At 39.3% G+C, this 14,779-nt stretch overlaps 1 protein-coding gene across 5 annotated transcripts in view; it reads left to right on the forward strand.

Annotated features, from left to right (window-relative positions):
• LOC124119631 (steroid hormone receptor ERR2-like) overlaps positions 1-13,249 on the forward strand; it is a 56,130-nt gene extending 42,881 nt beyond the window's left edge. For all 5 annotated transcript variants that reach the window (XM_048402888.1, XM_048402886.1, XM_046482219.2 and 2 more), the window contains exons 6-7: positions 4,156-4,428; positions 4,921-13,249. In XM_048402888.1, the coding sequence (XP_048258845.1) occupies positions 4,156-4,428; positions 4,921-5,162 (515 nt within the window). In that variant the 3' untranslated portion in view covers positions 5,163-13,249. The remainder of the gene's footprint in view (positions 1-4,155; positions 4,429-4,920) is intronic.
• Positions 13,250-14,779: the final 1,530 nt, after the last annotated feature.

Below are 14,779 nucleotides of genomic sequence, written 5' to 3' on the forward strand. Positions count from 1 at the left end.
TCAGTTCCCCTATGATTAAGTAAATAAGGATGTTTTAGGTTCATTACAAGCTCTAGTGTAATCGAAAATGGTTTTTAGTATGCTTCAGTGAACACAATAGCAGCTGAGGCCTTGTGGATGCAGCTGTCAGGATAACACAACCTCAGTCATAGAAACAGTTCCCAGAAAAATATGGTCATTTTTGTATACAAGTATTATTAGAATAATGATGCCACAATTGTCAAAATATATTCAAACAGATGTTTCATAATGTTATTTAATTAGTTTATATTTATACATGATCTTTAATGTCTTGTCATGTTTATATATGTTGTGCTGGTATGTCAGTAATTTTCATATAGATTTTTATGGAAATATTCCATTTCCAGCAGATAGCTGGGAGAAATGCTTCTTGGCAGGCAACATGCCTGAAAACCATTCCTAATGGTGCAATGATTATCTGATGGCTTCTAATGAGTTGGACGAAGTCAGTTGTCCTGATTACATTATGATGGCGGGCCTGATTAGGTTTACAATCAATGCTTGATGGTATTTACATAGTGTATCATGTTGGTGTGCATGGGTTCGGGGTTGTCTAACAACATGCTTTTATTAACCACTGATATTGTGATGGAGCATTTATGTCATTGCTAATTATGTTGGACTAATTTGTAGGTGGCCTTTCGTAATTTGATCGCCTGTTGGAGCTGTGAGTTCCCAAGACGTGAAACTGTACAAGAATTTGATAGTCAATTAGTGCCAGGTGAATTAGAATGGATGGGCTAGGAGGACTGGTTAGCGCTCTGTCGAACGGAAACAGGTGGTGATGACAGCCTCCATGAAAAAAAAATTGATTTGCATTAATTAGATTGTTGTTGTGAGAGAAAGATAGCAAGGCAAAGTTTGTTTCAAAATGATGTGGTATTTTCACAGTGAGTTCAAAAAGTGCATTCACGACAGATGAATTGACTAATGATGCAAAATATGACCCTTATTTAGCAGAGCATTAATTGAGAATCTTTGGTGAAGCACTTGGATAGATGGCGTGTTTATGTTCTGGCAGTAGGGTATTTACTAGAGGTCTTAGGTTGTAATGTTCCTGGCTCTGAGTAATGAATAATTAGGAAACATAAACAAGGGTTAGAGAATAGCTTGGGGAATCGCATGTTATTGTATCTGTTCACAGTACATGCTTTTTGTTTTTTAAGAGACAATGTTTTTGTTGTCTTTAATGATAAGGAACATAGTAAAGTGGCGTGGATGCTTAGCAGATGATGAGTTTGATGAGACATATTCTCCAGATGAATTAGATATCAAAATTCTTACTGCGGTGAGCGAGTCCATCTGGCCGAGGAGCACAGCCCTCACTTCCTGGATGTACATGTGCCATGGATCTCAGCTCTGACGTTTCAGGGAATTTTCAGTTGGAACCTTGCCCACCACCTGGGTCACAAGAACTCACTCCAGTCTAATATGCCTTAAAGAAATGGGTTTTTTTCAGGCATTTTCATTCAATCTAAATCAAATAATAACTTAATTCAGAAATATGTGCTGCTAAAAAAATCATAATTTTTGAATGTTGAAGACATGTTGGAAGTTTGAAATACACATTAACACACTGGTTGAAGTTGAGCAGTACCGCTCCACCATGTGTTGTCCTACATCCATTTGTCCCTGTTCCTGTAATCTAGATAATGCAATAATGGTTCTGTTTCCTGGTGCTGGAGGAGAGTCATGAATTTATCATTTTGTTTTTTCTGATGATTCTCTGCGACAAAACAGGATGTCAGCCATGTAAAATGATTGATTGATATTACGCTTCCTATTCATGTCTTCCAGCAGCTTGTTAATACAGACAGACGACTTGGATATTGATATGCAGTGTTGATATGTGACGGGGAAAAAGCCTGCAAGGTTCTGTTTGTTATGTGCATATGATATGAGCTGTAGGAAAGAGTTTGAAACATGCATAGTCCCTTCCTCTTGCAATGTTTGAGTGTCAGTCATGTGCTTTTATGGTGATTTGAACTTTTCTTGAAAGAGCATACAAACTTGGATAATTGTGGATGTGATATTATTTTTTCAATTTCTGCTTTATGTGTCACCTGTCGTTCTTCACAGATGAAACTCTTTCCTTCCACTGGCGCTTGTCTGAAATGAATAAGGGAAATGAATATTCATTAGGTCGTACTGATGTTTTTAATATGTTAACATTTATGATGTTTTTCTACTCTCCAGACTTGTGTCATATCACTTGTGTGGCATAGGCTTCAGGGATTCAGTTTTGAAAGGTGCATTTGTTATTCCTGCAATTTTCTGTCTTTTTATTATCCTTACAAGGATTTAAGTGGGTATCAGATGGACCCAATGGCTGCAGAGAGTGAATGTAGCATGACTGCATTCAGTCATGGTTTAGCTGCTTAATGCTAGTAATGACAAACTAGGTCATGAGTGAGTGAGTGAATATTTAAAGTCATGAAATAGGAAAATGGTAGAACAGAATCTCAGTCAATTTGTCAATCATATCATTATGATTTAACTAATGATCACTGTCATTAAAACCTCACTCATTCGAGTAGACAGTTCTCTTGAAAATACCTTATATGGAAGACACATACCTGACTATGTGAAACGTGAAGACATGCGTGCATCAGAACACAGCTCTAACTGAACATGCCCCAGGCCATCTTATCTTCCAGCAACCCTTGAACTTTAACAACTGGGCAGACAGGTTAAGACAATAATGTGTGTATCTCAAGTACTCAATTCATATCATTCTTATCATGTTGAGATCCCTACCAAGGAAGGATGAGGATTGTTCATGTGCAAGTTCAGAGCCGGATGCCCCGCTGTAGTAAACTATCTCTCATAGGTCCCTGATGGGATCCTTCTTGACCTATGCACAGGACAGTTCAGTGATAAGTCCCGAATGAAGTGTTGGAACTGTTAAATGATGAGAATATGTCTGCCATATGTGAAAAATGTGTCAAATAGCTTTGTACTGCTATACTGACGTTGTTGTCTGTAGGAAGCCATATTGTCCTTAATTGCTGTTTTGATCGATGGTTCTTTCTCGCAGCTGATAGAAATGTATTGATAGGGATTGATTGTCAATAAAAAATGGAAATTATTTGCTTAGGGGAGGGTATGACAGTTCTATCAGGGCTATTACGTAACACATTTCCCCTAATGAACAAATTGGCATATAGAAGCCAGGGTTTCATGGGACTTGTACAATCCAATTTGTTGTCAATATGAATCAGTTGCAAATATGGTTATTGGGATTGCTCAGTGATCGGGCTAAATGAATGAGGTCCCATGATATACGGAAGGTAATAGACGTGGCCCTACCGTACCCTACAGCTATGATCCTTGTTTATAACTGACAAATCCTGTTTTTGTGTAAATTACTAGTAATACATACAAAATGTGTAAAAAGTATTTCTGTCCTGTTATGTCTTTGGACACAGACCAATTTCTGCACAGGCAATTCTATCAGCAGTTCTGTAAGAAAGTGAGAATCTGGAGGAAAGGCTGCATGTTTACATTCCTGTTCATTTTGTTTCAGCATGCTGTGTCAAAAGTGCATTATCTGACATTACTTTACTTAAGAATGTATGCTAGGAGTATTAGATACAGGTTTCTACGTGCGAGTGACATTAGTTATATTAGTGTTCGGTTTGGATCAAAGTCTTTCATGGGTAGATACAAAATACCAGATCCAACCAGTCCACAATTGATTCCAGACAAGTTTTAAGTAACATAACTACATTTTGAGGAATATACCTGGCTTATGGCCCCCTCCTTCATCGGTAGAAATTAACCAGAAATGTTTACTAATATGAATAGTGATAAAATGTAAGGACACCTCCAAAATCTTGAAGTTGTACCATTCCCCCTGATTACTTTTTACGTTAGGGAGCGGTCAGGTAGCCCAGTGGTTAATGCATTCGCTTGTAACGCCGAAGACCCGGGTTTGATTCTCGACATGGGTACGATGTGTGAAGCCCATTGCTGGTGTCCCCCGCCATGATATTGCTGGAATATTGCTAAAGGCGGCGTAAAACCATTCTCACTGACTCACTTTTTATGTTAGAGCAACTGACACCGGCGTAAAAGTGCCAATTTATGTCTCTATTTCGTACTTGTCCTGACCCTTTCTATGTTTTATTGCAGGTTTCACCAACCTCTCCTTACAGGACCAGATGAACCTCCTGCAGCACTCCTGGCTGGAGATCCTGTGTCTCAACCTAGTGTTCAGGTCTTGTCCTTACAATGGTTCACTCAGCTTTGCAGAGGACCTCAAGGTGTCCCATGAACTAGCGAAAACTTACAATGTACCCACAGAGTTTGATTCTCTTACAAGGAAACTGTGCAAGAAGTTTACATATCTTGGTGTGAGCAAAGAGGAATATGTGCTTCTGAAGGCGATCACTCTATGCAACATAGGTAAGTGAAGTTAAATAATATAGTTGTCTCCCCATTTCTTTAAATTCAGGCCAGGATGAGTTCCTTTTGCCTTTGATGTAAAAGGTGACGGATATAGGAATCAGTTGGCTGCTCAGTAAGCAATAAAATGATATGGTCACTGACTAGGAACCATCGAGACCAGGTTGAGTTCATGTTAACTGCCCAGATGGTGGATTTGAATACTTTCACTAAGCAGCCATTATAAGAGTACTGATAAGGGCATAAAGCTCCCATCTTTTCACTCATTCAGTATGGTTTGTCTGTCTGTTAAAAACTTTATCAGGTCCTGGGTCCTCAAGGTTAAAGACTATAGTACTTTATACTAAAGACCCTCAGACATGTGTCATGTTTAGCATTAGCACTATGTCAAGATTTCCTTGACTGTCATCATTAATTTTGGACATGCTGAGACAGTATTGTTTTCGAAAATGATGTGTTAAGCTGTTATTAACTAGACTGTTTCCCCAGCAGATGTGGTGGCAGAGGTAACAGATTCAGTTCAGACTCTGCAGGAAAAGCTTCAGGACTCGCTCATGGAGATCATAAAGATCCGACATGCTGGCAACATGCGCCGTTTGGGACAGCTGTTTCTGCTCCTACCCCCTATAACACACATCAAACTGCTGGCCAAGCAGTTCTGGTTTGACATGAAGAAAGATGGACGTGTCATCATGCACAAACTTTTCTTAGAAATGCTGGAGGCAGATTCCTGAGGAAAGTGTTCTGGCCAACTTGTGGGGCCATTCATAATTTCTACAGCATCTAGGGAATATGTCATCTTGAGGTAGCCTGCTAGATAGGACATTGAGGAGGATTACCTGCTTGTAGGCTCATGAACAAGGAACGGGATGAGCACATTCTCTTTGTATACTGTGTGATATTCACTCATGGAATCTACAAGTAACCACTGGTAAAGTTAAGGGATTGTGTGTAACCATATGAAAGGTATCAGGTTGTAAACTAGAAAAGGATCTTGTTTGTGTTGTCTGTGTTAAAACAAGATCACTGTACTCAGAAGGATTACTATGGATATAGAAGTATTGGACTACCAGCTATGTCCAAGCATCAGTGATAATGTATATATCTGTGTGTGTGTCCATGTGACCCCTTCCAATTCCATTCCTGTCATGCAACAGTAGTGCTTCCCGCAGCAGTGGCTGTAGGCAGAGAGGTAGAGCAAACCACAATCAAATAAAGCAGTCTGCTCCTGCACAGACTGGACATCTGGTTCTTCACAGGCGAAACATCTGGTTCTGCAGAGATAGACGTCTGCTCCTGCATTGACTAGATGTCTGGTTCTGCCTGGGCTTGATGTCTGTCTCTGCACATGCTGGATGTCTGTATCTGCACGTTCTAGATTCAGACTAAGCAGACAGAGACCAGGTAGGCAAAAGTGTGGTCAGGTGGATTACATATCATCCCAATCACAAACTGGTCAGATGGGCAAACTCATTCAACCTCAACCAAATGGCATCTCATCCAATGGGTGATGCAGCTAAATGGCATGAGATGGTTCTTGTACCTTGAACATGTACAACATCTATGCAGAAATCACAGGACAATGTACTCATGCATGTTAGCAGTTTGGAGCAGGACATTTCTGAGATTATCTTCCATCATCGTGTTGGTAGGGCCGACCTTGGCTCCTGTCCTTGGGTGTCCTAGAACTGACCTCATCGTCATCACCAACCAGCTCCAACACCAAAGTTCTTGTATGGCATTAAAGCTACCCTGAACAATCAAGCCAAAGTTAACCATATCAAATATATTGTTGTGAATCTATCATCATGAATTATCTATGGATTGGGCAGACAGCAAGGGAATGGTCATTGTTTGGTGTTAAAGCTTGGAGACACTGACTCAGGTTGAATGTGTTCCCACAAAGGCAGCACTCATGGTATCTCTGTTCATCATAAATTTTGGTGTCAGATGTGCAGTTTACGCCACCGTAGAGATGCCAGTGACACAGTCCTTGCTATGTTGGTTTTCTTCTGCCTTGGCTTTATTACATGATCATGAAGTGTTTTTATAGTCACTATTTCTGGGCCAGTCAACTGAGGATCATCTCTATTTTGATAATGTCTGTGGTGTTGTATAAGTACCATATCCAATGTTTAAAAGTGCCTTGGTCACACGTAACACTGATTTTTTTCAAAATACCAAATTCGGATTGCACAAGGGGACAAGTTTCATCAAAAATGCATGTCACCTTTGAACTGTACTTTCTCTAATGTTTGTGTAAATCGTGTAATTATGTTCTGACAATTCTTTTATTATGTCCAGTGGGACTAGACCTCCCCAGGCAATGTTCAAATTGCAAATTCAGGCACTGATTGCATTGAATATGGTAATTATCAAAGAGAGAGAAGTAATTAAGAACCTGCTAAAAGAGTGTTACAAATTCAAACTGTGGCATTTAGTGGACGAGTGGCTATATTTTTAGAAGCCATGTTTTAATTGTGTTAGCTTTTGAGTTTTATGGATTTGTTCAATCAGGTGTGTAAGATATGCAAAAGGAAAAAAGGTTTCTTCTCTTTGAAGATTTTACTTTGAAAATTGTGTCACTGCCTAACCTTGCCAAGTCAGACTGCATTTGAGGGAATTTACATCTTTCACCCTCTAGACGAAAGTTGCGGAACAGCAGTTATACATGCATTTGAACTGTTAGTGGCTAGCATGCCAAAGTGTGCTGTTTTTAATCAAACTTCCCCATAACTGATAGTCATCTAGGACCAGCTGTTGATTCCAGTGTTAGACGACATGTTACTGCATTTTATTTCTAGTTTTGGTACCTTGTTGTAGTTAATGTTGTTAATAGTTGATGACAAATGTTATGACACTTGTTAATCTTTCCAGTGGGTTACCACCTTCTCATTAAGTGTTTTTTTTTATGTATTTTATTATGTTTTGTGTTGTGTGCTAGTGTGCTAGTGTGTGTGTGTGTGTACTAGGAACAAGATTAATATGTATAGTGCATGTCGTGAGGCTGATAGAGGTGCCTAAAGTGACTATTACTTACATGTTGGAGTTAAGTATTGATGTTTCTGAAAAAGTTAAGACAATGATGGATTTCAACTTGGATTTTCATCACTGAAAACAAAATGATGTCCAAGAATGATTGACGTTTTTCCAAATGTAATTATCTGCAATTTTACTGATACAAATTTAAGATGGAAAAAATCATGAAATTAGAACATGAAGTCTATACTGCTCATTTTTGTTTGTACAACTTTAACATAGTCGCCAGCCATCAATAGTTATAGCCAGGTTTACATTGAAGCATGTCTGTTTTGTTCTGACTTTGCAAATCTGAACAGTTGACTTCGGAGTGTTTGTCCTAATATGAGGACAGGCCTTGTCTTACAGAGGACAGGTTTAACCACCAGAGGACAGGATGGTTAAGAGAGGATGAGATGCACCGTCAACTGGATTCAGGATTCTGGAAACTACTGTGTTGCCTGATTCCAGAGATGATGTGTAATCTGTGTCTGAAGATGTTACTTTAAGTGTCCTTTACCTTGAGTTGCTCCTACTCTGTTCGTTTGGATCAAGCGGCTCTGCTTGTCGCCAGGGACAATGCTTGCCGACTTCGACAACTTGGATTCCAGCTGCTTGTGATCATTGGTTTCTTCAAACTGTACTTTGTTACCAAAGACTCACAGATCTTGACAAGTATGCAACATCTAGGAATCCCTATCCAAGAACAGAAGTCAACATGAAGTTTACTAGACATTGATTTTGTATGCTTTTATGACATTGTTATGTTGAACTGTGTGATAGAGCAACGACGTGATAAGGAAATCGATGCAAATTTTGTCACTTATTCCCATCAAATGGGAACTGTTTGTTTCACCTGTCAGTAGTGTACCTTTAGGCAACTATAGACATCAATGTTATAGCATTCTGACTAGTGTGTGAATTACAGAGGCCTTTGATAAGGATTGATGGACTTGTTACAGGTGCACCATAGACAGAGTCCAAGATACTCCTTGTATCTGAGGAATCGGTGTATGTGTGATTGTGATTCTGTCCTTGTTATGCCCTGATTGAATGTGAGTGTCTTCAGAGTGCACCTTAGACAGGTAGCATCAGTGTTGCCTGGTCCACTAACAAAGTCCTATTGAAATGTTGAAGTTTAAGCATGTATCCTACAGTTATCTCTTGCAATCTCAGTATTGTCGCATTCCTCCCCCTCCCACACCCACAACCACCACCCACTCCCAACCGTCCAACACACTGAATGTCCTGAAACAATGTCCTAAATTTTTTTTGTGTGCATTTTCTAGAATCTGCTCATTCATAGTCAGTCTTCTTTCGTTGTCTCTTATCCTGTGATTGATCACAAGCAGTAGAAACAGAAGCAAGGAGACAGCAATTGCCCTACCGATCTTGTAGTGAATCCACGTTTGCTCGCAGTATGTCACTCTATTTCCTGTAGACACCTGCAAGACAAATTTGTATTGTTCAAGAGTGGAACATATCTGGAAAATTGTTTCAGGCAAATAGAAGGGAAAGAAACTGATTAAGAGATTCAGTCTTGTCATTATGCCCATGGTTAAAAGGTTCCTAACATATCCATCACCATTTATTTCAAGTTAGAGAATTTCAAGCCGCCTTGGTTCAAAACATCCTGCATTCATTCTTGATCAGTTTAAAGGCAGCAACCATTCTTATCCTATTCTGTTTGTCACATTGTCACCGTTTCAGTTTACTGTTCCAACTTTTGTCCACATTTTGTTTGGCAACTGTCATGCTGTAAGAGTTTGTGTTGAACATGTCGAAAGGTTCATTGTCATCGTCATAGTAGACAGAAAAATGAAAGCGAACTAAACAATGCAAAAAGAATCCTCTTGTCCTGTGACCTCTGTTACGTTGTGTCTGGTGCGTTTCTATACATTTCTGTGTGGGCTTGACCACTTGACACTTTCCCTATGTTAATCATGTCAAACCATGGTCACATGATCGTCTTGGTCATGTTATCATGTCGGTATTCTTGTTAGATAGTCCAAAAGATCGAGAGCATATCACTACACCCTGTTTCATTGCTGACACAAGCTACCATCAAGTTTCATTTACGCATACATGTACCCTCCCATTATTGTAGAAAGTGTAGCTGTGATGGGGAGTGTATCCCTATCCTGGAAGATGTGTAAAGTAATTCAGTACCCATAGACTCACAGAGAAGCAGCTTAGCCACCCAAGATGCATACACACATACTGTAGACCTGTAGCAACAAGCTCTGCTTGTCCTGCTCGGGGTAGATTCTCAGATGAGTACATGAAACATTCCTGACTTTATTGATATTTTCAGCCTCTCAGTCTCCTTTGCCCTGGTAGTGTTGGGCGTAGGCGACTGGGAACCAAACCAAGTATTTATTGCATAAACGTGTTGGTGTTTGGAGTTACCCACTTTGTGATATTTTCAGGTTGCCATCGTTAGATATAAGATGGCTGACTGTTGGAGTGTTATATTGTATTAGAGTGTCATATTTATCAGGTATGCAAACAAGAGTTTATGTATCATGTCATAATCCCATCAGTGCCCAGCACCTTTGTCAAAGATTTCACTTCGGTTCTGCTGGAAGGATGAATTTCATTTTACCAGGTGTTTAAGATGGTAAAGAAGGGTCAGGTGGTTTCATGTCGTAAATTATGTCCCAAATATTTATTGTGCTAAAATATGAACTAAACATTCAGCGACTGCGGAATTGATCATTGAAGATGGAGTCGTTGAACCATGACTGATAGCTGTTGGTGCTGTGCACTGATGCTCATACACATTACCCAGTTCCCAAGTTTCATAGGGTTCCTTTATTTTTGTATACACACCAGAGTTGGAATACACTATGTCACAGAGTTTATTGTTCATATCCAAACAAGAGTCTTTTCAGTTGTCCATATGAACTTGTAAACCAGATTACTGTTTTTGTTGCATTTATGTTACTAGAATTCAGGCCTATTCCAGGCCCAAATCTCTTTGCTTTCTGCTTTCCTAGATCACTCCCAGCTTTGGCATGTGCCAGACAACGAGCAACTGCTAGGTCTGCTTTCAAGATCTTTGGAGATCCTAAGTTTTCTGAGTGGAATATGTTGTCTGCTTTGAGTTCATTAGTATGTCTTCTCACCTACCAAACTGAATGTTGGAAAGAAACGAAAATCGATCATGTGTTTTGATATTGATGATGTCTTTGTTATTGGAATGCTTGACAACATTGTCCAATCGTTGAAAGTAAGAAGATCTAAGCAGTTGCATAGTGATTATTGATTATTACGTATTGTATATTAAGACCCCAATTATAAACACATATTATATATATATATGCATGCTTCTTCTCCCTTTGACCCCTCAATGGTAGTATTTGCTTGTTTTGATTTGCTAACATGTACAACATGACTTATTTCCTTCTACTTACGTATATCACATACCTTTGGAAATATTCAGTTTCTGTCCTGTAGACAAATATTTACCACATTTACAACTAATTAGGTAATGTGCTATGGAATTGTCAGAATTTGAGTGGATAAGTTTGTTTTATAAAAATTATTTTTATTTTTGCTCCACTTTGTTTGTGTCTGGAGTTTTTTTCTAGCAAAGTGTGTTTACATTACTCAGTGTTAATCCTTTCAGATAGTAGGGTTTTATTACTTGTACACAATGTTATATTGTTATGTAAGATTTTCGCTATGTAATGAAGTGATTGATTTTATAGATTTGAAAGAGTTACTTTTTGAAAGCTTTTAGATAGAAATATTAACTGTTGGTTTTATTTTTGATGTTATTTTCCAAGCCAATTGTCACTGAATTCTTGTAAGAATGTGGCCTTAGAAGGCCAATATGTTTGTCATGTTGATGTACGATGTTTTGACAATCAGCATGAACTTACAATTATTTCACCTTGGCTTTCTTCTCCAAAATAGTCTTAGCATTATAATCATCATATCTTGTGGTGGTGCTACGATAACCTTGGGGAACAAGGCCCGGTTTGGTAATTGTTTGCAGTCAAGTTTACATGATGTTGCCAAGACCACAAATATATGACAGACTTAGTCCAGCAGTTACTAGTGGTTTGATACATCTGTGAGGACTATTTACATATCATCCAGTTAAGTCCCCATTCTTACTTGAGTTGTCACGGTGATCAACCTTGTGATGCCTAATATGAGTAGAATCAGGTCCCCATCAGAGGAGTCGGGAATTTGACCCTTTCTGCTGGGCCCAACTCTAGAAGTCAGGATCTGAAAGAAAATAACTCGGAAACCTCAAATCTAAAGGCTGTGATGTTAATATTGCCTTTTTCTCTCCCTTTTTTGAACAAGCAAACATGACTCAAAATTGCACATTGTATTCTTTGATAGTTTCCAATCCTTGAGAATGCTTTTCTGAAAATCTATTGTACTCTCAACTCTGGAAAGTCATACCACATTGAGCTATTTTGCAAACCTCATAGGGACTTATGCAGTGTTCTCACTATCAATGTTAGAAGCACATTTCCATGATGAGATTTATGATGATGCAGCATTATCCAGTTTCTTTGATCCACATTCTAATTTCCTGATCTGAAAGACAAGGACATTGTTATAAAGTGCTGTTTATTGATTAGTGGTATAGACATGCCTTCATTCAGCGGTATCAGTTTTCAACATGATGTCAAGAGACCCTTAAGTTTTATCAGTGTTGGGCTTAATGAACCATTGTCTGAAAACTACATAAGTGTTTATCATACATTAATTTAATTTTTTGCAAAGGAGTCATTTGCTCTCGGACCTAATTTTATTTCCTCTTTGAACTGAAAATAATTTTTAGTTGTTTTTTTATAGTATAATTGGTGAGAACACTGGGTATTTACATTAATTCCTATCATAAAAGTATCATTAGCTAGTATTCCACCCTTGGTAGTGATGAAAAGTGGACAAAGTAGGATGGAGCTATGAATGATTTCATTGGCTCTTGGGAACTACCTTGTTGAAACTGTATGGAACTGAACTTCACATCATCTGATATCATTGGGAGGGAAGGGAACTCAAATTGATCTCGATATGTTATGTTTATTTATTTTTGTAGGCCAGTTAAGGCCAGATGTTTTATACCTTGTGCACCATGACAAATGACCTTCCCAGATTGCCGCCGGGTACCATGATAGTTTAACTCAGTTTAAACGATATTTTCACGATCACAAAATACGCTTGCAATCCTTTGATAGGAACGAATCTCGTAGCCAAGTAATTTGTGACCGGTTGAATTTGTCACGGCGCTCCTACGGCAATCTGGAAAGGTATTGTTTGGTGTCTGAAGCAATACTCATGACCTCATATCTCCACTCTACTTTGTCCGTCAATGTCCGACTCCTCTGATGTGTTCAGTATAAAGCTGCAACCGTGTCTTGTGCCTTCTGTCTGTCTCTGGCCCAGCCCGCCATTTCTTGTGCCATCCCGTCTGTCACGTAGGTAACTCAGCCCAGAAGGCTAGCGTTTCCAGAGCCTGTTAGGCTCTCACAGTCTTGTTTAACCCAGGCAAAGAATCACACCCTGCCTGCGCTAAGCAAGACCTTTATAGCCTAATCAGGTCCAAGGCTGGACTAACAAGGCTCCCGTCAGACTCCACCACCAGCGAGTCCTGACAGAATCACTGAGGTGCCTCACAGCCCTCAGGGATAAACGACTCAGCCACGTCCTGAAGGTTTATCACATTTGCAGTCTTATTTTAGATGTTGATTTCTCTTGTTGATATATTTATCGGATGTTTTTTTTAAGGAGATGCCAGGTTTGTTGAGTGTATATAGCAATAAAAGGATGAAATTTATTAAGCTTGTTTTTCATTTGTATCCATTGATTTATTTGCTCTTGTGTAAGTTTTGATAATGGTAATGCCTCAGTGTTACGTTATCATCACAGAGTTCCCGAGAGCATGGACATTGAGGAACAACATTGACATTGACAACACGATAATGTCCAATTGCTCAGAGATGTAAGAGGCAGTTCTACATCAATTTGAATAATTAAGTATTTGTTACATGTACTGAAGACGTTTGTTTTCCTCCAGTGCTCATTTCGGAGAGCTAAATATCCTTTCGCTGGGACACTCTCATCAGCAGTGAGTCGTTACTGTAATTATGTCATGTCCATCAGGACATAATTCCAGGAAGCCATTAAAGCAGGCCTTAACCGAATATTCTATTAAATCGGTACAGGACGTCCTGATACATTATTTATCATCGTCAAGCAGACATCAAGTCCTGGTTCGAGGTACAGGCACGCCATGCCCCACAGCAACCAGTTCTCTGCCTATGAAGGCAACATTAAGGTTGGGAAATAACCTGACGAACATGTACCATGCAGGTTTTATGGTCAATTATCTGTTGTGGTAGCCTGAGCAGCCCATCAATATAAACTGACTGCAGTTTTCTTGCCAGGCACGAAGACATCGACCTTGTATCGATCGTCAGCTTTCGCCGTGATTACGCCCTCGGCTGCTCTGGCCCTTTGCTGATGAACCCCTGGGATCGATGACGCTGTGTGCTGGGTCGCTTCAACCATGTAGGTGTATTTGTCTACTTGTGAGTGGGAGGCATGAAACAATTGTATTAAATTGACAATCGACACGCTCTTTAAGCTTCGTTTACTATAATTAGCATAGAAACTTTTACAAGAATATTGATCTTGTCAAAAATACTATAGGATTTTTAAGGTCTTGACGTAGACGCGGCTGGCTTTCGAATTAGGCCCACGACCAGCCACGAGGCAATGCTCTCCTGATTATATTGCTCTCAAGATTCTAGCATTAGATTTGAAAGCAACTTGATTGCATTATTGGTAACTGGTTTCCATGAATGCGGGTCGGTTTGAAGTAGGGACCGTTAAGATTATCTTCCAACAATGTTTGTATTGTGTAAATCGTCACCCACTGAGCAAATGCTGACTGCTATGGTAAACAATACAAGTCGATTCCAGTGATAAAAAAAACCAGGTTCTTGTTCGGGGCATCAAGTTTAGTGGTGCTTTCTTCCGAACGAATTATTTCTCCTTTGAGTTTGCAGTTTTAAATAGTTTTTATTTCCCAGAATTTCGAGATCTCTTCGGTACCAAAAGGTTTAACTACATAAACATGTCCCAAAGCCTAAGAAGACATCAAAGGACGGGGTGGACGTCTGGCAAGGTTGTTACAAACTGCTACTGATGGAGACGGATTGTATCGGAATCCAAGCTGATGTATATCATTGTAGGTAGTCTGTTGAGTGTTAAGCGTCTGAAGAATATTACAATCGAATTCCAGATCAAAAGGACCCGTTCACGATACAAATGAACAGGAATGGAGAACACCGATGATCTACAA

Source organism: Haliotis rufescens, unplaced genomic scaffold (genome assembly GCF_023055435.1).
Source record: "Haliotis rufescens isolate VD_foot unplaced genomic scaffold, xgHalRufe1.0.p SCAF_3, whole genome shotgun sequence".
Lineage (NCBI taxonomy): Eukaryota > Metazoa > Mollusca > Gastropoda > Lepetellida > Haliotidae > Haliotis > Haliotis rufescens.